This window comes from Mustela lutreola, chromosome 2 (assembly GCF_030435805.1).
Source record: "Mustela lutreola isolate mMusLut2 chromosome 2, mMusLut2.pri, whole genome shotgun sequence".
Lineage (NCBI taxonomy): Eukaryota > Metazoa > Chordata > Mammalia > Carnivora > Mustelidae > Mustela > Mustela lutreola.
The window spans coordinates 114,104,419-114,128,020 of record NC_081291.1 but is presented as its reverse complement, the minus strand read 5'-3'; the positions used below and the strand labels follow the sequence as shown (position 1 = coordinate 114,128,020).

At 41.0% G+C, this 23,602-nt stretch overlaps 1 protein-coding gene across 12 annotated transcripts in view; it reads left to right on the top strand.

The window, feature by feature from the left end:
* The window catches only part of LPP (LIM domain containing preferred translocation partner in lipoma), a 652,084-nt gene that overhangs the window by 201,619 nt on the left and 426,863 nt on the right, over positions 1-23,602 (top strand). For all 12 annotated transcript variants that reach the window (XM_059163155.1, XM_059163153.1, XM_059163152.1 and 9 more), the window contains one exon: positions 10,222-10,429. In XM_059163155.1, coding sequence (XP_059019138.1) covers positions 10,237-10,429 — 193 coding nt within the window. In that variant the 5' untranslated portion in view covers positions 10,222-10,236. The remainder of the gene's footprint in view (positions 1-10,221; positions 10,430-23,602) is intronic.

Genomic DNA, 23,602 nt, shown 5'->3' with positions numbered 1-23,602 from the left:
TTATGACCAGCAGCTGTGACATTAAGGTACAAAGAGCATACTTGACAGGTAACAGGTTTTTGAGCGATGGAATGTTCAGGAGGCTGAAGTATAGATGAACTCTCTGTTTTGCAGCTATGATTACTCTTAGTAGGATATATGGCCTGAATAAACATTGCTTCACACCGTCTTATGTAGTATTGTCCAAAGGAAATATGGCCTGAGGTTTGTCAGTGGTGGACTCATCTTCAGTGAGGACAAAATTCAATATTTCAACTTTTCCAAGTTATATCTAAAACAGACATTTTCTGTTATTCTTTTTGTTTTTATTGGGGTATTAGAGTGAATTTTTTAAAAAAGATTTTGTTGATTTATTAAAGAGAGCGAGTTAGAGAGCAAGCACAGGAGGGGGAGGACTAGAGGGAGAGGGAGAAGTAGACTCCCTGCTGAGCAGGGAACCTGATCCGGGGCTTGACCTCAGGACCCTGAGATCATGACCTGAGCTGAAGGCAAGCACTTAACTGACTGAACCACCCAGGCTCCCCTTAAAGTGAATTTTTAATAAAGGAGAGTGCAAAAAATTATTAAAAAATTGAAATCAATTAAATATCCCTCAAAGTGCTAATAAAATTCCATAACCTGTTTAATGGGCACGTCAGACTTGTAAACACATAACTAAAACATAGTCTTTACATATTTCATTACAAGTGGGAACAAGCTGTTGGGGGAGTGCAGACAAGTAAACAGCGCTTAACTTGTAGACCAGTGGTGGGTTTGGAATGAGAAGATTTCAAGTATCACTGGAGAGATAGCTAGGCCTCATTAAAGTTTGTATCTGTGACTTTTCCATGCTCCCTGTTTCCCTAGTAAAGGAGTAAGACATAAACTAGCATTTTAAAACCTTTATGAACTGGGCACTCAAAATCTCATCTTTGTAAATTCAGATGTCCACTTTTAGTAGATTTCTGAGCTCAAAGTTTCAGAGTACTGTTTGCCCCTTTCTCTTAGCTTTGGACGGAAACCAGTCTGTTAGCATCAGAGACTTAGAGAAAACCTCCTTAGGAACACATTTTTTTGTGAGCCTGGTACACTTCACAGACTTGCCATGCTATTATAGAACATAAAATGATGTAATGAGAAGGAATTTTGGAGATCACCTTCTTAAGGCTTACTATTGTAGAGCTGGAGAGACTGAAGTCAGGGAGGGTAAATATTTTCTTGATCATTTAGCCCAGTAGAACCATTGCTGTGAAATGTGGCCTGGGGTCACACGACTGATGGTGATTTTCCATGGCATGATTTTCCCCTGACTCTTAGAAGAGTGATTCTTTATTCCTCTATTTCCATACCTTTTAGCCACTCTAGTTATCCAATAATCAATAGATTTACAGACTTGCTTCGTGAAAGTTTTCTACTGTGAACACTTTTTGGAGGCAGAGCAATTGGGTTTGAATGTATCCTCTGATACATATTAGGGGTTGTGTGACCTTGGAAGAGTTGCTCCAGCTTCTCTAAATCTTGGGTTTTGAATTTTCGAATTAGAAGGAGCAAATCAGTTCCTATGATTTCTCACAGCTAGACTCTTGGCCATGGTCCTGGCTGTTGTCATCCATGCCTATTTTTCTGTGACTGATGGGAGTTGTGGCAAAGAAAGATTAGTTAGGTAGTAATTGGTTTGGTTCTATTCTTCTTTTTTACCTTCTCCCGAGTGTCCTGGTCTTTCCCTGTCATGGTTGATGTTCCCTTGCTGGGTGACATTCTCAGTCTGAGATGAAAACTCAGTGTGGACGTGTATCTCTATCCTGCTTCACTTTTTTTGTCAGAAGCACATGTTTATTTGTCTGGATGGATGCTTTCCTCCCTCCTGCTTCTTTGTTTACCCGGATCTACCATGTGGTGGGCAGGTTCTTATCACCCACAGTGCTGCCAGCAATAAAGATTCCGCCTTTGCCATTAGTTGACATTCATACTAACTCTCTGCAAGGCGGGTTGGTATTTTGTGTGGATTCCTGTCCTGCCTCCTTTCACTTTACACTCCCTGGTCAGTGGGACTCAGGGGAGTCCAGACAGGATTGTAAGAAACCTCAGCTCACTCCACTTGCAGACTTGTGGGAGGAATCATGGAACATGAGAGGTGGAAGGAATGGCAGCAGGCATCTAATCGTTTGCTTATGGATAGGGAGAGCCATCGAGGCTCAAGGAGGTCAACGGACTAAAACCATCATCGAGTCAATTAGTGGCTGAGCTAGAAATTACACCCGAGTCCTCGCATTTAAGTCCAGAGCTTTTTCCAGTATTTCCAATTGTGTCTCTGATAGCCTATATAAAGGTTTGGCATTTCCGCAGAGTTGTTCTGTAGTCACCCCTTCCAAGGAATGCCAGCTGTCCATGCAGAGAGTGGGGCGCTTAGCCAGTGCTGGGCCAAAGTTGCCTGTAGAGAGAAGTTGAGTGAATGCATTGACATTTTCAGCCCATGGCAGATCCCGCTTTGCCCTTCCGGCTCTCTCCTGACCTGGTGCTTCAGAGGAAGAGTGATTACATTTGCTGTTCAGCTAACAATTTGTGTAATTTCCAGCCTGCCTCATTCTTTAACATTGTCTTCCCACGCTTCCATCACATGCCACAGTATATCTGCTTCATAATTACACTGGTAGAGACTTACCTCCAGTGCTTGGAAAAGGTTTGCCTTAAGTGCTTATTTACTTGCGCATCATAAATCTTGATTGATACCTTGGTAACCTCTGTGATCAATCTATGATTCCTTCCTGCAGTGGTGAGGACTGAGAAGTCACAGAAGCAGGTGACAAAAAAAAAGAAGAGTAACTAAAAAAGAGGGCTATGCTTTCTTACTGATGAACTGAGGGGAGAATTGTAGATGATCTGGAATTTCCAAGGATTGGCTCATTTGGGGCCTGTTCTACAGTCAGGATCTTCCATGGAATCAGAAGTGTTTGTGAGCAGGGTTAGACCTCATCTAATCCAGTCACCTCATTTTCAGAGAGGGAGGCAAGGGTGCCTTGCAAGCTCGTGGTGGGGCTCTGCCTGAAAACTGGGTCTAATTCAGAACATCAGGTATCCTCCAGCTGGATACCGAGCTATAGAAGGATGAATAGCTGTAGCCCAAAGAGGAAAGCACGTTGTCCCATTTTAATAGATTGTTCAGAAACGACGTTGGGGAGGGTATGTGCTATGGGGAGTGCTGTGAATTGTGTAAGACTGATGAATCACAGACCAGTACCCCTGAAAAAAATAATACATTATATGTTAATTTAAAAAAAAAGAAAGCAGTTTTGATACTGTAGGAAGGTGCTGACTTTTAGGTAAAAGGGAAAGAAGGGTAAAGGGGAAACACCTCCAAAGTTATAGAAAAAGTACCATTTAAATCTTTATTGCTTGTTTTATTTTTTATTATTTATTTATTTGAGAGAGAGAGTGAGAGACTGTGAGCATGAGGGAGGCAGTGGGGTGGGTAGTGGCAGAGGGAGAGGGAGAAGCACGCTCCCCGCTGAGCAGGGAGCCTGACACAGGGTTCAATTCCAGGACGTTGGGAGCATGACCCGAGCCAAAGGCAGATGCTTAGCTGACTGAGCCACCCAGACGTTCCCTATTGCTTGCTAAAAGAAAGAAAGTGTTGCTAAGGGACCTGGATCCTGAACTTGAGTCTGCTATTGGCTACTTCTGGTCGTTAACTCACTTAGCACCTCAGTTTCTCAAATTTCCTACCACTAAAATAGTATGTTAAAACTTGTCTTCTCTTTCAGTATAATTCATTTGTCAGTAAACACTGACCAAGAGCTAGGCTTTGGCTTAATTGCCAAAGGAGATTTAGGGACTAAAGCAACATGAGTTAGAGATTAATATAAATGCCCTAAGTCAGTTATTTTCAACCCTTCCATCAGAACAGACGTATAAAGATCCACAGATGAATCTGTTGTACAGACAGTCTTGAAAACTACTACTTTAAGCTTATAGTACTTGATGTTAGATGGTGCCATGGCTTGATTGGTTGGTTGTTTTTAAAATTTTGATGACCTATGTAAATGTTTAAAGAAGTGTACAGTACTGATTTTAGGAAATAGAAGAACTTGAGCCAACACTAGTTAGTTCTATTTTTGTGGCTGACAATGACTTGTCTTTCATATGATATCTTTAGAGAGGTTGAGTGGCTTTTTTTCTTTAGTGTTAAATCTCACTTGACCTGTAGTCCTGTTGTCTCATCTGCAGAGGAAGGGTCTTGGTCATCATCTGGCCTTTTGTGGCTGTTTGTGATCCATTGTGCTTCATCAGTATATGATCCTGTGGCTCATCATGGTTATCAATTGGTGGAACAGAGTAGAGGAGACATGATGGCAAGTAATATCTGGGAGCTAGGAATGGACCCAAGTGCAAAATCTACTGTTTCTAAGTATGACTTACTTTGGATTGTGATTTTTTTCCCCCCCTCCAAACAGGAAGTTAGTGCCATGATGAAGACCATGGATTTGGGGTTGAAGACTTCAGCTTTGCTATTTGTTAGTGTGAATATATAAACATAGTAAATAACTTGCTCAAATATATGCATATCAAATATATGCATATATTTGAGCAAGTTATTATATACACACACACGTATATGTTTGAGCAAGTTACACACACACACACACACACACACACACACATATCTTTGAGCAAGTTATTTAATTCTTACAGTCTTACTTTCTTGCCTTGCTGAATGTGAAGAATGATAGCTCTACCTCATATAATAGTGAAGACTGTTAGAAAATTGCTTGGCCTATGGTGCGTCCTCAGTAAACCTTTGCTATCTATTTTCAGTGGTGTTTTTGTACCCATTAAACAGCTAGGAAGAGAAGACAGAGAACAATGGAGAGAGGATAATAAGTGAAGCTTTTTAGGTGCTTCTTCATTGCTTTGCATGTGACAAAAGTTCCTGAAAGTCCAGTGCCTAGGGAGCCCAGCTCTCAGCCTCCCTTCACTTTGACAGGGGCCATTTCTCTTGTTTGCCTCTCTTATGATGATGTTTGCGTATTTTCACAGCCTCTGTGGAGATCTTCCCTTTCACTTCTTGCTTTCGCAATGATTGTGAGCTTACAGTGAAACTGACCTAGAACCAGAGGAAGTAAGCACAGGGTTGAGTTTTGGTCCAGCAAAACCAGCTCTCACCACTGCTTATCTTCATATTTATGTTGGTCGTCCTTGGAGAAGCTGAGAAATCCCGACTGACATGTGCTAGTTCATGTGTTCACTAAACTTGTGAGGTTTCCGCAGACCCATTTATCAAAATAAAGGGCTGTAATTTGGGGTTCAGAGAAGGAAAGCAGTATAGAATATTAGAGCGCATTGGGACTTTACAGACATTCATTTTGCAAATGAGTATCCTCTCTTGTTAAAGGTCACCCTGGCAAAGTTGAGACTAGGGAACTGGGGATGTGGAGGCTGTATGTTGATGCTATTGTGTTTATCACCTTCCTTGGATCCATCCAGAACTGGTTCATGTTTCGTACATAGAGTTTTTACTCTTGTTAGATGATTGTATAGAGATTAGAGTTCTAGCTTCTTATTTCTCTGTATAAAACCTTTAAAAAACAAGGTCAATTTATCTTCTGAACCTTTTCCCCAAATATTCTCCTTGAGTTCCTCGTTGTAATACAACTGGTCTGCTTCACGGGAAGACTGTATTTCTTCCTTGAGCTTACAGCATTTCCAGGCATTCTCTTTGTTGTTCCATTTATCTTCAGAACCAGCCAGCTTTCAAAATCCTTGTCAAGGGCCACCCTCCCTATGCTAGCTCCTATCACACACACCCCAGTTCTTCTTGTATGCTCTGTATTGCTCTCTTTCTCTTTTCACATATATAAATATCTCTTCTGTAGGTAGGCCTTAAGCTTCTTGAATATGGGATGAGAATCTGATTCATCTCAGTACAGGATGAAAATCTGATTCATCTGGAGCCCTAGTGTCAGGCAAATACAGTTATTCATTCATTAAATTAAAAGACATTTTTGGGGCGCCTGGGTGGCTCAGTGGGTTAAGCCGCTGCCTTCGGCTCAGGTCATGATCTCGGGGTCCCGGGATCGAGTCCCGCATCGGGCTCTCTGCTCAGCGGGGAGCCTGCTTCCTCCTCTCTCTCTGCCTGCCTCTCTGCCTACTTGTGATCTCTCTCTGTCAAATAAATAAATAAAATCTTTAAAAAAAAAAAAAAAGACATTTTTAGTGAGTATCTATTACATATCAGACCCTAGGAGTTGAGAGTGATAATTACTTCTGCTCTTCAGGATCCAAGAGTTTAGTTTGGGTCACAGGCAAGCGGAGAGACAGAGATGTGTGATGAGTACAGCACTCTGGGTGTTGTGGACATGCAGTGAAAGGGTATATAACTTGATCTGGATGATAGAAAACATGAATGATGTCTTTAAGGATCAGTGAGTAGTGATGCTCAGGATCTAAATGATGGGTAGTAGAGGAGACATCATTATAATTGAGAGGTAGTGAAATAGAAATGGAGGGAGATCAAACCTAGAAGAAATGGATGAATTTCCAGCAGAATATGAAAATGACCTCAAAAGAAGCATAAAATGGTTTCAACTACGATAGAAATTACTGGAAATAGGATTAAGATTGATTTATTAAAGAAAGTATATCATCCAAATGACTTTACAGTAAGTTCTGATAAACTTTTAAAGATCAGGTAATTCCAACCTCATCATTATTAAACAAATCCAAACAGTAGAAAAGGATGTAGAACCCTCATATGAAACCTAATGATGAGAAGTAACACAAGTAGAGAAACAACACTATAGAATGATCTTACTCATGATTCTATGTACAAAAATTCTCTATAAAAGAGCATATTTAATTCATCAGTATATCAAAACATTGCAACTGTGACTAAGTAGGATGTTTTCTAGGAATGCAGAGATGGTTCAATATCTAGAACTTAGCAGGATTCTTCACATAGCTAAACTGAGAGAAAAAGAGATGACTGTATCAGTGGAGGCTAAGAAGGGAGATACAGAGATTCTAAAGAGAGAAGTGTAAGGAAAGAGATGGGCATTCATTCACTTACTCCTTTGCCCATAACATAGCTTTCGAGAGGCTTCCTAGCTGGACACTGTGCTCGTTTTGTGAGACTGTTCAGAAGCTTCCAGCTTCCTGGGTCAGTCCATGTGGATTATTGTAAGTATGGTCCAAGTACTAGAGGAACCTGGAGTTAAGCTACTCTTTTTTTTTTTTTTTTTTTTTTTTTTTTTGTGGGAGGGATGTGAGGGAAATATTCACAGCATCAGAGACATTTGAGTTTGAGTTGGGTCAAGATAAAAAAAATCGGGCTTGGTAGAGAGTGAAGGGACTGAAATGGCAATGTAGCTGGTGGACACAGTGTGAGCAAGAGTGCAGGGTCAGGAAGATTCATTACAGATCCTGTGAATGGTGTCACGGGACCACTGTGGACATACAGAAGAATGGTATGAGGGGGCTGCATTTGACGTCATCTCTAAACAGGTGGATGACCAGACCCTGGTACTGTCTGAAGGTGGAACTGGAGGTGTGTTCATGGGGAAGGCAGCATCAGGGTAATATGAGGTACTGGGGATAACTGTAAAGATGATGGAGTCAATTAGTTGCATATTGATGCTTAAATTTTCATTTTTTATACTTTCCCAGAAGTTGCCTGTTCTTTTATATCTATGGCTTATCTGAAAAAGCCAGGATTCTACAGTCAATTGGCAATGTGGGATTGATCTGGAAATGTGCCTTTTTGCTTTAGAAATCACTGAATCCTATATTAACCCATTTTTTTAAGTTTCTATTTTGGAATTACTTTAGGTTTATAGAAAAGTTGCAAGGGTGGTATTAACCCATTTTTAAAATGTACAAATAACATTTATGCTACACATGTACAGACTGCATTAAAGTTTTCATATCTTTATTTTGTGCTCCTTGGTTCTGACCTATGCTCACTTTAGTCATGTTGAAAGCAGAACAGACACTTTCATCCCCTTTCAGTAGAAGACTGAGACTCAATTAAAGAAAAATACTTAACACAAAACTAAGTTTAGCGTTTCTCAATCCTAAGAGATGGGATTTTTTTTTTTTTTTTTTTTTTAATCTCAGATGATTGTGAATGTGCAACCAGGGTGAAGAGCCATGAGTAAATCAGATTTGTGGCTATTTTTCCTCTATTGGTTTTGTGCTGGGCCTTCATGGTGGTTTTAGAAATAATTTAGATCTGGTTCTTGCCCTTTCAAGGAACTCACAGTGTAGCAAGTGTCTATGTGTAGCCTGTGTAGACCAGACAAAGGAGGAAGAGGAAGAGCAGGACCATGCAACCAGGCGAAAGCCTGTCACCCTGGGTTCGCTGCCGGAAGCTTCCAGATTTCTAGTTGAGAGCCTTCCTCTTCCATCCCTGTCATCCTCTTTTACTGCGAATACTGCACTTCCAGCACGTTTTTTCCTAAAACCCTTCACAGGTGTTATCTTATCGGTTGTCCGAAAACTCACAAGTTAAGGAGAACAGGGCTTTATCTTAATTTCGAGGGGGTTGAGGTCCCCGAGGCCCTGATGCGGGGAGGGGACTGTTCAAGGTCACGCCACTCCCTCTGAGGCCACCTTCGCCTCCACGGTGCCTCGTCCCTCTCCTTCACCCTGCATCTCTGTGACCCTGCTGCGTGCTAAGGCCTTTGTTTTTCCCTGCATTTCCAGTGTTCTTTGTCTTTACAGACATCTGGAGGTAATCATGTAGCCCTCTCAATTAATTCAGTTCAATTAATAAATTACGGGGTGGATTTGGGGCTGGGAGCCGGCGCAGGGTGCCTTCCGGGCCTCCCTGTGCTGGAGAGCTGTTGCAATCAGGCTTGGAGAGCCCTCCTCGTCAGCAAGCAGTCTGGGAGGCTCAGCCCCAGCCTGCAGGCTGCCTGGAGGGGTGACTCGCTCACCCTGACAGGCAAGACATCATTTCTCTTTCCTCACACGCTGTATTGTAATCTGATCAGAATAGCACTTTGGCTGGGCTGCTTTGCCTGCTCCGGGTTATGTTTTTCACAGATGTTCCCTCTGAGACTCACTCAGCAAGGCTCCTGATGCTTGTCCCGTGCCACCGACCTGTTCATTATGGGTTAGGATATTCCTAGCCCTTGGCTATTAAGTGCCAGTAGGGGCCCAGGCTCTGTGGCCCCCAGGGCTCCCCTCCCCCCAGATTGCAAATGCCCCTTGGTGGGGAGCATAACTGTTCCCACGAGAAGAATCTTTTTTTTTTTTTTTTTTAAAGATTTTATTTATTTATTTGACAGAGAGAAATCACAAGTAGAGAGGCAGCCAAAGAGAGAGAGAGAGGGAAGCAGGCTCCCTGCTGAGCAGAGAGCCCGATGCGGGACTCGATCCCAGGACCCTGAGATCATGACCTGAGCGGAAGGCAGCGGCTTAACCCACTGAGCCACCCAGGCGCCCCGAGAAGAATCATTTTTAAGGCATAACCTGACACGCGCTGGTTATGCCTTTGCTTCGAGAATAAACTGTTGGTACTTCCTTGATGTTGACGCAGTAAATTCAGGTTTCCCTGTCTGTGCTTTGGTTCCATCCCATGTTTTAGTTGCTTACTAGCTGCTTTTCCCTCGTCCCCCTCCAGTCACATCAAACATGAGTGCTGTGTACTCTCTGGCCTGTGCTGACATGGTTCAGGCCAGTCCATGCTCAGCACTCAGGGTCCAGTCTGAGGGGCAGCTCCTTAATGAGGTCTTTGTTCTGCTCCCTTGCCAGAAGTAATCTTACTGTGTTCTGCACCCCAGAAACTTTTTACTTATTTTTATCTCACTTAGGCAATATCACCTCACTTAGGGAACTTAATCACAATTGATGTGGTATTCATTTCAATAGGTTATTAATAAAACTTGGGCTTTTTTCCAGCCTGGCTGGTATCAGACTCTCCTACCGTAGAAACTTCTTCAGGTTAAGGAGCATCTCTTACCATATCTATTTCCTGATGAGAGTTAGACATTATATAGGCAACTGTCAGAAGACATGTTCAAGATTGGCTGAGGGGAATGTGCCATTTTCTTCTCCTCCAGTGAAAGTCAGTGTTTCATCCTCCTCCTCCTCCCCTCATTCACCATTTCTCTTTCTCTCTCCTCCTCCTCAGAGAACTCTGTCAAGATTTCATCAAGTACGAACTCAGAGGATATAATGTTGAAGTGCGGTAGGTTGCCTGCCTTTTCAGGCTTCCATAAACCAACTCTGTTTATTTCTCTTTAGTCCCAGATTCCAACAATGTCCCACCCATCTTGGCTGCCACCCAAAAGCACTGGTGAGCCTCTCGGCCATGTGCCTGCGCGGATGGAGACCACCCATTCCTTTGGGACCCCCAGCATTTCAGTGTCCACACAACAACCACCCAAGAAGTTTGCACCAGTAGTTGCTCCAAAGCCTAAATACAACCCGTACAAGCACCCTGGAGGTGAAGGTAAGTGGGGGGCTTCAGAGTCAGGTGCCCAGAGTGTGGGAGAGTTCAGTGTGAGAAAAGTCATCTATCTGTACTATGTTGTGTCAGAAAAGGTAGCTCAGGAATTCAGTGTGCTTATCATAGTTAATAGACTGTCAAAGTTTGAAAACTATCTAGAAGCTATCAAGGCCAACCTTTCTTTTAGGGATAAAGAGAGTGAGACCTCTTAGGGGTTATATGGCTGTGGTTATACAGTGAGTTAGTGCCCCAGCCAGAACTAGAACCCTGATCTTTTCATTCAAAGCTCAGTGCCCTTCTACTGTGTTTACCTTCCAATCCATCCCATTGTCCTAGAGAGAGGTGTCTGTCACCCAGTTCCACCTCCCCCTGGCTGTTGGACACATGTCTCCACATTGCTGCCAAGAAGTAGTCTGACGGGAAATCCTTAAGAAGTGAACCTCACAAGTCACCTGGAATTGTTAAGACTAAAATTGTTAAGACTCCCCTAGGCTGCTATAGGATAAAGTTGTCTGGAGAGCTCAGTGAGATCTGCATTTGCTGAATGTGAGCGTAGCCTAGTTCTAGGGGTGGTGACAGCAGTATGTTCAATTTTCATCAAGCAGGAGTTGGATGAGCCATGGGAGCTCAGCATGTTGGGGGGTGCACCAAACGTCATAGGCAGCACCAAGAGTGCCATACTGTTGGGTTGAAGAGCTTCTGTATTTTTCCTGATCAATGTCAGCAGCTCAGCCCAATCCATGAAATAATGACTTGTAATTGACAACAGAGGAATGGTGAACTTCTGGGAGTGGAGAGCTGAGAGACAGTCAAAGGAGATTCAGTGCCCCCTTTCTGTGTTTTCTCTCTTACCCCACCCACACTTCAAAAAAATGACCCTACAGTCCCCGTGCTGTGATGTTTCTTATTGCTTCGTGGGTGACATGCTTGTGTTTCTTCTGGCAAGTTTTTGTGATACTGTTTTACACTCTGTGGTATAGTTCGGTCTTTCTCTTTTCCTCCCAGTCCTCTCCCTTCCCCCAGTAAATACATCACTCGTCCTTTGTCCTTTGGTGTTATCATTAGAATCGAGTGACTTCGGGAGTCAGAAGCCTCTTCCAGATATCCAGCTTGTGTGAGGGGGGCTGGACGCTTAGGGAGGTGGTAGGGAAGTCGGGCATCAATGCGCACTCTTGAGCTAGGACCGTGGGTCTTTGGGTATCCTTTTTCCAAAGAGGGCAGCAAGGAGACCATCAGAGAGCCACTCTGGAAAAACAGGAAGTGACATTCTGGGTGTTCTACTAATCTCCATGGCAGTGTCTTGAGTTTTATCGGTCTTGAAGGAGACTGCCTCTCCACAGTCAATGTAAGACTTAGGGGAACTGATTTTCTTTTTTCTTTAGTGGTGGTGCTTTAGTGGTTGCCAGACTGGGGCTAGGATTTGGAAGAGAATCCCTCCTCACTAGGACAGGAAGGGCCGTATATTGGCTTCCTTATTTGTTTTTTCAACATTTTCCCTTATTTGCTTCCTTTTTATTTTGTCCCCTAATTTTTTTTGGGAAATCTGAAATGGACTTCCCTCTCCTATGAAAAGAATAAGGAGTAGGAAGTAAGCCTGTGAGGAAGGCTTCATTGTGTGACAGCCTCTACCTACCTTAGGGGTGCGGGGGCAGGTCCTGTATGAAGTAGGCTGGGGCCTACATGAGGTACATGGTGTATTTGAGGGAGGAGGAGCAAGCAGCCATCTCCCTACAGACCCCTGTGTTCTGAATGCTGTGAGTTGAGTGGTGTGGCCCCTCAGGTGACTCTTGCTCTTGAGATGCTCTGCTCGCTTCACTGTGCTCTGTGAGGATTGCTTACTGCCTCTCTACTTCTCTGGGGACACTGGCCACCTCTTCAGACCTCTGCCCCTCACAACCATTTGCTCTTTCTCAACATCCCACCCCCACCCTTTTTGTTACCTGTCAACATCCTACTGGTGTTGCCTTCTCCAAAATGGCCAGACATGGCCTAAATCAGAGTTTATCATTCCCTTCTCTGGGTTTCCATATATATCGCATTCCTTGAGTCTCGCTGTTCTGTTTTTTGGTCATTCCTCTTGCTCTGTCACTGTTCAACGTATGGTCTCTGCAAAACGTTCTGCCTTCTCATACAACCCTATGAGGTAAGTGTTGTTTTCATATGGGAAATGGGAGTTGAGAGAGGAGAGGTGACCTTCTCTATGGTTTTGTGGCTCCTGCATTTCTGAAGCAAGTCTGTTGTCCTCGCCCAGGTGCTCGCCTGCTTGCCCTTCTCTTCCTGGCAGTTCTGGCTCCTAGGCCCTGTGTGATGGTGATACTTCCTTGTAAGAATGTAAGCTTTGTTTCCCCATTTAAGCAACAAGACATGGTTTCTCACTCGTCCTTATGTTCCTCTTGGCTCCTATTATGCTACTGTGTTTTTAGTAGGAATGATTGTGTATGGTCAAATGTATGTCTGTATGTTCTTCTGTATGTATATATTTGGATGGATGGCGGATGGCTGGATGGGTGAGTGCTCTGCTCAGTAATTCTTCTCTTGCAATAAACAGTTTGGAATATGGCATCCTCATTTGAAGCAACTCAGTCTCATTTAATTTCTGAAGTCTTGATTCTTTCTTGCAATTCTGCCAATCTCTCTCTCTTTTTTTTTTAATATAACCTTTTTTGAATACGTGAAAGAAGAAATTTCCCTTGCATATATACATTTTAAAGAAATATGGGGAAAGGTTCATGGATATTCAGACTTTGTTTTTAAATGAAGCTGCATCTCTTCATCTGCTCTGTATTATGACAAGATATTGGTTGGAAGTGTGAGATTTGCTTTACTCTCTATTTAATTTAAATGTTAGTACATTCTCTGTTACTCTAAACACTTATGATTTATGTTATTTTTTGTTTATATTTTTATACATTTTTAAAGTTCATAGCCGTTTTCCTCCTCCCCCCCCCCCGCCCCGCCCCGAGGTCCATTTAGAATGCTCTGAACCCTTAGTGAAATCCCCAGACAGTGGGTAACACAGTTTTTACACACAGGGTGAACTGAAGATGCCGGGGTCTTGTGCCCTAGCTTACCTGTTCTTTGCCTTTAGTACATACTCTCCCTTAGTTTCTCGCCCCTAGAGTCTTTTCATTCACAGCTTAGTTCAGAGCCTGATGTCTAAGAAGCTTAACTGCAAAGACAGCAAGTTAGAATTAATAGAAAGCATACAGTCTCTCCTTTTCTGGTGGAAATGTGAGAAGTGCAGGGAACAGGTAGAAGTTATTTGTTCAGAGGTGCACGGCCTGCTCAGGGCTGAACTTGGGTCCCCTGTGTCTGAGTCCAGAGTTACACAGGACCTGGGACTATATTCTAGTGAGACCTCTTTCTCAGTGTGCCATAACCTCTTCATCCACCTCCTAGAATTCTTATCACAATGTGCCTTCCAACGCACTTCCTTGTAAATGAGCCTGTGTCCTTGGAGACAGGTAGGCTTGGAGTTTGTGGAGGCAGGGGCTGCCTGACTCACTCCTTTGCTCCCAGGGACACCGACAGGATACCCACCACCTAGTAGGTTCTCTGCAATGTTGGGGAAAATGGTTAAGCTATAGCGATAAAAACCTACCTATTCAGGCCCAGATCCCGGCTTCACAGCCACCTGTTAGGTGTTAGGCTTTGTGTTTGAATTACTTTTATCCTCCTACCCCCCATTCCTTGAGCTTTTTAAGTCCAGGAGTGAGGGAACCACTTCCAGGAACCACCTGGAAGTTTTTGATGCTGTTTCTTCCCTTCGTGTTCTGTCTGCAGTGTCTGGGGTGTGCTTTCTCATTTCTGTGTTCTGACTGAGAGTGGCTAAGTACCCACATGTTCTGCACAGCAGCTTATATTTATGGGATCCCATATTTCATGAGTTCTCTCTCTTTTTTAAAACAATATATGTATTTTTTTATTTAAGTAATCTTTACACCCAGTGTGGGGCTCGAACTCAAAACCCCGAGATTAGGAGTCACAGGCTCTGCTGACTGAGTCAGCTGGGAGCCCAACTGTCATAAATTCCTTTTAAAAGGTTCTGCTAATAACCTTTCTCTAAAGGGCTTTGTTGTTTTTCCTGTTTAGTTAGCTGCTCTTTAGGCCTTCAGATCCCCGTTTCTTGCTAGTATTGTTCTCAGACTTTCTGGGGATCTTCTTTAACGACTTGTATCTAGCATCTCAGTCCTCTTTGAGTAACCCTGCATTTCTTTTCTTTTTCTTTTTTTTTTTTTTTAAGACTTTACTTATTTATTTGACACACAGAGATCACAAGTAGGCAGAGCAGCAGGCAGAGAAAGAGGGAGAAACAGGCTCCCCGCTGAGCAGAGAGCCAGACTTGGGGCTCAATCTCAGGACTCTGAGATCATGACCTGAGCTGAAGGCAGAAGGTTAACCCACTGAGCCACCCAGGCGCCCCTAACCCTGCATTTCTAAATGTCTTCTTGTGTTTAGTACATTAAGCTTATGAGGCCATATATATTTTTTATTATTTTGCCTGCTTACAAAGTTTATACTGTTAAATACCTGTGGTTGGTTTTTTTGTTTGTTTGTTTGTGGGATGTTTGTTATGTATGTATGATTTTTGTCTCATCATCCTCTATTTTTGGCTGATGAGGACAACAAGATAATTTTTTTCCCTAGTCTTTAAGTACTTGCCAGTAATGTTCTGTATTCTATAGTATGGGTCTTCCCTCTTCTCCAGATTTGCAAAAACAAAACCAAATAAAAAACACAAAGCCTTAGACTTTGATGGCAGAACCAGGGTATAGATCTTTTTCTGTTCTTGGTAGATACAAAAGTAAGTGAACTTTCCTACTTTATTAATACATTATTCTTTTGAGATGGTTCTGAAATGTTCCTGTCATGACAGCTCTGGGAATTGGAAATATACAATCACATACACATGCATGAGCGTGTGCACGCGCGCGCGCGCGCACACACACACACACACACACACACACACACAATCTTTTTTTCTCTTTTTGTACTCTGGCTGAATGAAATATGATAATTATAATAGATTATCATGCAGAATCATTTGTAAATTTGTAAATTTGGGGTTGCCTTGTGAACTGAAATTTACTTTCTCCATTTTCTGAAGTTCCTTTGAAAAAGATTTTCTTATATGAAATTTTTGAAAAACTGACTGCCTAGGGTATGAAGTCAAGGGAACTCTTTCAGTAGAAGTTCTTTGTGTTTGTATAGCCCTTTATAGTTTCTCCTACACTTTGTCCTACATATTCACCATCATTTCATTCTCCATAGGTGATTCCAACTCTATGAGTAGAACAGATGTTATTGCCATTTCTCTGAGTGGTAAACTACCAGAAGTGAAATAACTTATTCAGTAATAACCCTGTAGCTAGTAAAATAATAGAGCCAGCTTCTACTTTCTGTGTCTATTGCTCTTACTGATGTTAAAGGATTCTATTTATTGGAAATTAAGATAGACAGCTTCCTCTCCTCTAACTCCACTACTTCATTATTACATGATTTTTCTGGGATTGGTTTCAAAATGGTTGCTCTTCTCACAGACTGCTTCTACATATATTACCTTATATACTTCTAGATAACATATCTAAGACCTCTGTTTTCAAGCTTTGCCTACACTGGTTCACCTTTAGACTTGAAAAATCCAATCAGAGTAGGTGAAATGAATTCAATGAGAGTTCTAAACCTGGAAATTTGTGAACTAGATCTCCATGCTTTCTGCTCCCCCAAGGTTATTCATCCATTTTGAGGAGGAAGGGAATAGGTATAGGCAGTTTGCTAATCTGGAGTAGACGTAGTAGCTGAAACGAAATGCAGTCACCAACAATGGAATCCCCCATGGTGGAGAAGACAGCCACTCTTCCTTCATTTCTGCTTTTGTGACAGAATGGTTCTTCATGCATTAATCACAAAGTCTTTGTGAGCAGCAGAACTAGAAAAGAGTTTGAAGGTCATGTGTTCTATTTCTTCCATGTCAGATGTGACAACTCAGAATAAGAGGGAAGGGAATGGCTTCCCAAGTTAATCCAAGGGTTTGGGGCTGAACTGGGATCCAAGCCCGGGTTTCCCAAATGTGCGCATTCCACTGCATCTGCATTGTTACAGATTGGCTCCTAGGAATTGATGAGTCCCGGATTACTGATACTTGGTAGAGAAGTAACTGTTAGTGATATGACACTGGTTTGGCTGGACATACTTTCTTTCTCAACAGAAGCTAACATGTGAAGGAAATAGATGACCACCAGTGGCAGTACAGTTAAATTACATAGCGTGGACTTTCTCCACCATTTTTGTGTTTAAAAAGGCCAATTTGGTGCTTCTTCTTTTCTTATGGTTAGTAAACTTTCTTTTTTCTTTTTTTAATGAAACTTAGAAGAGCAGGTGGCAGAAAATGTGGGAGGACTGATTGTGAACTCTGAACAATGATATCTAAATATTTAGACTCATAGTTTGCTAGCTTGTCTCTGGAGTCCTGTAGTTTCTGTCCCCCACCTTGAAAGGTAAATCCAGCCTGCGACTTTGCAGGTACAAATGGCGGATGTCTTCTTTCCATAATCCTGACAGTCCTGTTAGGTTGCCAGCAACCACATGAGAACAATTGCAGCTTCTTAGACGTTTGTTATAATTATGCATGGGTTGTCATGAGGACAGTCACAAAGTCATGGAAACATCAGGAGCTCTAATGACACTCGGGTTTGACTGGCATGCTCCTTTTCTCGTCTGGGGTTAGTGTGTTGAGCCTCATCTATCACTGTGGAGTGCTATACATGAGTTTTAATTTTCAGAGCCTCAGGGGGGAAAGAAAAGGACAAGCTGTTCATTCATTAAAGGGTCAGATAACAATTGTATTAATTTGATCTTCACATCATTTATTTCTGAAGGGAAAAGAATTTGTAGTTCTGTGGGGGACGTTAGATTTGTACCAAATATTCACAGGCCTTATTGATGCTCCAGAGAGCCAAGGTGCATGCTGATTCGGGGGTTGGGGTATTCACATTGGAGCCTCAGGTTCACCACCTGACCTTGATGATGACATTTTCCTTACTTTATAAAAGTAGCTGATGGTGTTGATTACCTGACAAGATTGTTTGAGCATTGGATATAATAATGAGTATGAAAAGGTTTTATAAACCAGAAAATACCTTACAACTCTAAGGAACTGCTGTGGTGTGCTTATTCAACAGTTGTTTCCTTACAACAAATTTTTGTATCAGGCTCTCTTCTAGGGACTGAACAAATGGCAATGAGCTAACCAGAGATTAATTCCTGCCCTCATGGAATGTGCTTCTTGCTATAATAAAAACAATTAACTTTTTATTCATTTTAAGTGATATGGAAAAAAAATAGCATTTATTTAATAAATACATTTCATAATCTTATGCATACTATACTAATTATCCTAAATTATAGTACTAATATTATAAGACTAATACATGCGTAGTAATGTGACTCTAATTATTACTAATAAAGGTATTAATATATACTGATAAAGATTATTAACTTCAAGTAATGATGATGGGAATCACGGTGCCTCAGTATTACATAAACTATAAAATTCTAGAACCAGGATAAATCTTGCAAATTATCTCATGCAACCCTTTCGTTTCCTAGATGAGGATAGTTATTTTACTAATTTTCTGGGAGGAGTCAGGCCTTTGCCCTAGGAGTGCTGTAAATAACAAACAGAATTAGTGAATTGAAGGTGAGGGTGGTTTCCCCAGTTTTAGAGGCTCAGAGGTCAGGGGCCTTGTTCAGTATTACAGAGCGGTCAGTGGTCCAGTTGAGCTTTGATCCTCTGGATCCCTTCCACAGTAACCACAGTTCTGTGTCACTGACGTGTTTTGGATGACTTGTTTAGAAGCTCCAGCAATAGAATTCATTTATGTGGACAGAGTGGATTAGGTGTTTTAGAACAAAGAGAAGTTCATGGATTGTTAACAAAACCTCTTTTATTTTGTAACCTGTCAGCATAATTATCTGTGGAAGTGAATTCCTTAATAAGGTAGAGGACTTCAAAAACGATGAAAAATGCTATGTTCTGTAGTGAGGTGCTCATTAATTTTCTTTATTTTTAAAGTCTATAAATGTATAATATTATCATCACTCCATAGTTTAAATCTAAACAAAGCTTAATTTCTTTTTCAAAAATAAAAGTAAATATAGAAATAAAATATCACTGTACAACTATTGGGATAACTAAAATAAAAAAAAATGCTGATAGTGATGTGGAGGAACTGGATCACTCATACATTAGACTGGGCTAAATGGTATGACCACTCTGTAAAACTTTTGGGCAGCTTTTCCACCAACATCTATCAACCATATGATTCAGCAGTTGCACTCCTGGAAATTCAGTTCAGAAACGTGAGAAGTTATGCTCACGCAGAAACTTGTACCTGAAATGTTCATGGCAACTTTTTTTCATAATGACAAGATACTAAAAACAATCCAAATGTTCTTCAATGGTAAATGTTTCAACAAACTCTGGTACACCAAACAATGCAATAATGCTCTTAATCAATAAAAAAGAACGAACTGTTGATATGTGCGGCAACCTGGATTGACCTCAAGGATGTAATGCTTAATGAAAAAAGAAGTCAGTCTCAAAAGGTTACATATACTGTATGATTCCATTTATAAGACATTCTTGAGATGACAAAACTCTGGAGATGGAGAACAGATTCATGGTTGCTAGGGAACAGAAATGAGGGATGGAGTGGGGCAGGGAGTGGGTGTTCATACCAAGAAAAAGCAACAGGGAGTCTTCTCGTGTTGGTGGAGCAGTTCTTTATCTTGGTTGTAGTGGTAGTTGCATTAATCCATACATGAGATGAAATTGCATAGAACTATACAGACACAAGTGAATGCAGATAAAAAAAAATGGTGAAAACAGAGTAAGGGCTACCTAACAATAAAACAATAATATCTGTTTCCTGGTTTCCATATTGTATTCTACTGTGTCAGACGTTACCATTGAAAGAAGCTGGACGCGTGGTACATGGGCATCTAAGCAGTTTTTACAACTTTCTATGAGTATAAATTCCAAAATAAAAAGTTCAGTGATAAGAGCTACCTCATATATATGGATTTCTAAATGTTTTCTTCTCCTTTTAAGTGCCATCATACATGGGCAGCAAATTGTCTGCACCATATTTTAATGGTTACTGTTATAATCTATGGCTTAAACCAGAGGTTTTCAAAGCTGACTAGTCTTCATAAAGACTTGGGGAACTTTTTTTTTTTTAAGATTTATTTATTTATTTGAGAGAGAGAGAGAGAGAAAGCGGAGGGAAGGGCAAAAGGGGAGGAGAGAGAATCTTCAGGCAGACTCCCTGCTGAGCGAGGAGCCCAACGTGGTGGCTCAATTCCATGACCCTGAGATCATGACCTGAGCCCAAACCAAGTGCCGGATGCTTAACCAACTGAGCCCCCCATGTGCCCCCGGGAACTTTTTTTTTTTTTTTTTTTTTAAGAAAAAACACACAAACCCTGGGGCTCATGTCATAACTACAGATTTAGAATTTCAAGGCATTGGCACCAAAACAAAACAAAACTCCCTAGAGAGTTCAGATTGAGGCTCAACCAAAGTTTGGAAACCGTTCATTTATTTCAGTAACTCCAGGGAATGGTGTTTTAATGCCTGTTGAATCGTCTTCAGGTCCTGTGGGTACACACTGTCTTCTTAGTTAATGACATGGCTTTTGAAGTCTTAAGTATTTTTTATCATGTGAACAATGGAGAGGTTCAGGGACTCAAATCATTCTTCACCTTGCTGTGCTTTTCCCTCTGTGCTTTCATTATAACGGAGTTTTCTGCATATGTTGTCTCAAGGAATTTTAATTGGGACCCAAAAACAGAAGAAAGAAGATTAAAAAAATTTTTTTTTTCTTCTAGAATGCTTTAACAATGCCCAGACTTCTGCACTATGGAGTGCTTGGTACTGTATTATTTCAGGTACCGATGCCTGAAACCTCATCTGATTTTGGGTCATGATAGGCCTATGTTAATCATCTATAAGTGGATTTATTATGGATATTATAAAAATAAATCTGACACCTGAGCCTGTGGGCAAATATACCATATAAGGAAATCATACCCTAGAACAATGGTTGACCCTAGGAGTTGCAAAGAGAAAAAAAAATATCACGGTACTATATTTTTATTATTTTTTCTTAAATTTATTGTAGCTGGAGACTGGAAGGCTAAGCACAGCTCCAGGACAGAAGAGTACAGGTCCCTGAGATGTGACACCTCAAGCTTTCTAGCACTTTGACCACCTGTATTCTCCATTGCTGTCTCTTCTTAGTTTTATATGTTGCTAATCTCAAAGGGAGTAGATGGCTCATTACACAGGATAGACCTAGAATAGGCACCAAATCTCCATAAAGTTCTGTAAACTAAGTGCTGTAAAAGAATAGCAAGGATGTGTTGTAGGAGAGAGCTTCACCAAGGAGGGCCATCTGAGCGGGGTTTTGGAGAATGGGTGAGTTGTGTGCCACATAGTAAAGGGTGGTGAACAGCAAGCAAAGGAAATAACATGCAAAAGCCAAGAAGGATACCCATTCTCATCCTTGTAATTTTGGCAGCCTTTTTCTGATGTCTTTAAGCAGTTAATCTGGTCTTCTGTTAGTCCCTTTTGTAGTAGGAGCCAAGGAACATCATCCTGAGTAGACTGAGATTCTAGCATGCTCTAAAACATAGCTGTAGGAATAGCTCCAGGAAGTTGAGTAGCCAAGAGGAGGAAGCACCAAGAAAAAAAAGGAAACTGACCTTATTACACCGTGGGCAAGAAGCCTCTGCCTGGTCCTGGCAGGAAAGACATGCCATTTCCACCAAGTGTCTATCATGGCTGAGAATGAAATATATCTGTATAGATAGATGATGAGACAGACAAGAATAATAAAGAAAGCACTCCCCAAATTAGGTCAGACCAGCCTTATTTACTTAGGCAAACAAATGTGTGAAGTGAGGAAACTTGAAATCTTTTTGTTTTTATGTGTTTCTTTCTTACTTATCTGCATTTTGGATGATCCTGAGAAAACAGGAAGCGATGAAAGAAGGACTTTATTATGAAATATTCATTACAACTTGCCACTTTAAAGATGTGTGTTTGTGTGTGCCTGTGTGTGAATGGATTTAAATTCCTTTCCCACGTAATATTGTGTTCAGTCACCACCATATGTTGTGAACGTTATTATGGTTCTTACATTATTATAGTTCCTAAAGGCAAATGAAAAATCTAAGATTCAGAGAACCCATAAGCGAGGCTTATAAATGTAGAAGCCACATGTTACCAAATTTTAATTCTTTGCCTTAAGTAAAATATTACTATTATACATAACCACTGTGTAATAGTCATTGATTATTACTACTACAAAACAATTTCTTTGGCAGAACATTGTCATAAGAATGGGAAAAACTTTTTTGTAGGTTTATTAGCCTATTTCATCTGAAAGCTACTCTGCTTTACTATTAACTTGATTTTTTAGCTGCACTGTAAAAGGTAGGTATCATCACCCTCAATCTCCAGAGAATATAATACAAACAACCAACATAAGGCAAAGCTGGGATTTGAAACCTTGTCTCCTAATTCCACGTATAGAGCTTTTCCTTAGCACTACACTGCAGCTAGTGTTAATGCTATTCGTATTTTGTATTAAAAGAAGAAAAACTTACACTGTAATTTTCCCCAATCATTACCATTCACAGCTGTTAGAAATTTGAGTTCGTCCAAATAACATGCAAAAATTACCTGTGAATGGGTGTGTATAGGATAACGTATGGGAAGTATAAAACAGCCAAAGTAATCTCAAGAAGTCATTACTAAGAAGACATTTCAGAGAGCTTTTGAATAACCCTTTGAAAGCTCCATTAATTCAGGTGAATTATGTCATCTTCCCTAAACTTTTTAGATATCACTGGTAGTCTCATTGGCATTAAAATGAAATTTAAATGACATTTAAATTTGCTGGCTTTGTTATTGATAGATATATATGTCAGATATGTAATAGCTATTTGGTAGCTATTTGATATCTGATATATGACACATTAGATATATAGCTATTTGGAGCTTATTGAGTGCTTCCTTTGTTAAAATTATTTACTAGGAAAGATGGCCAGTACATGAAGTATATCTGGAAATATCGCCATTTGACCTTGGAGTGTCCTACATGCCCATTTCATATGGTCCCCAGTAATGGCTTTTACTTTGTCGCACCTCACCTTCTGCATTTATTCTGGTTCCTCCAGCAGGGACACTTTTGGAACACTTAATGGCATTTTATTGAATGGGGCTCTGTAAGTGATCGGAAAAGAGTACAAACACATCCTCATCCTTCAGTGGGTTATATTTGTATTAGAAACTTGACATATGGAAAGGAAAAGTTAACTAACAGTAAAGAGTATAAATTCTGTGAAGTGGCCCTCTGGCTATTTTCTTGGAGGACTTGGAAAAAAGAGTTTACTTGGGGGCAGGACAGGGCTGGAAGGCTGCTAGTGGAAAGACTCAGTGTACAGGCAGTGCTGAAGTGTGGAGACTCCAGCATCAGATACACCTGGGTTTAAGTTTGAGTTTTTGTCTAATTCTCTAGGAACGTGGGCTACTTAGGTTAAGTAGCTACTTAAGGTCTCTCAATTTATTCTTACTTCAAAAAAATGTATGTATCTTTAAAAAATATGTATCTCAAAGAGTTGTTTTCAAAAATCCAGTGAATGTGTTGACAGAGTATCATACAAAATAATAGCTAACCCAACAGAAGCCGCCATTGTTACTGCCACTGTTATTAAAATTAAAGCATGAATATTAGATCTTGGAGTCATAATCCGTAGTTTTTCACCCATAGATTTTTAAAAATCATTATTGTCCAGATGTAACTCTTGCTGGCTGTTTTTGAAAATAAACTTAGTTTTCAGGGCACTTGGGTGGTGCAGTTGGCTAAACGTTGGACTCTCGATTTTGGCTCAGATCATGGTCTCAGGTTCATAAAATCGAGCTTTGAGTTCAGTGTGCAGTGCTTGGGATTCTCTGCCCCCTCCCCCACTGCTCACATTCTCTCGCTTTTACATAAATTAATTAAAAAAAGAGAAAATAACCTTACTTTATCCTTTTTTGTTCTATAGAGATGTATCAGGATTGGCTTGTCTTAGTTTGTTCCCACTAGAATGATGATGTTTTGGTAT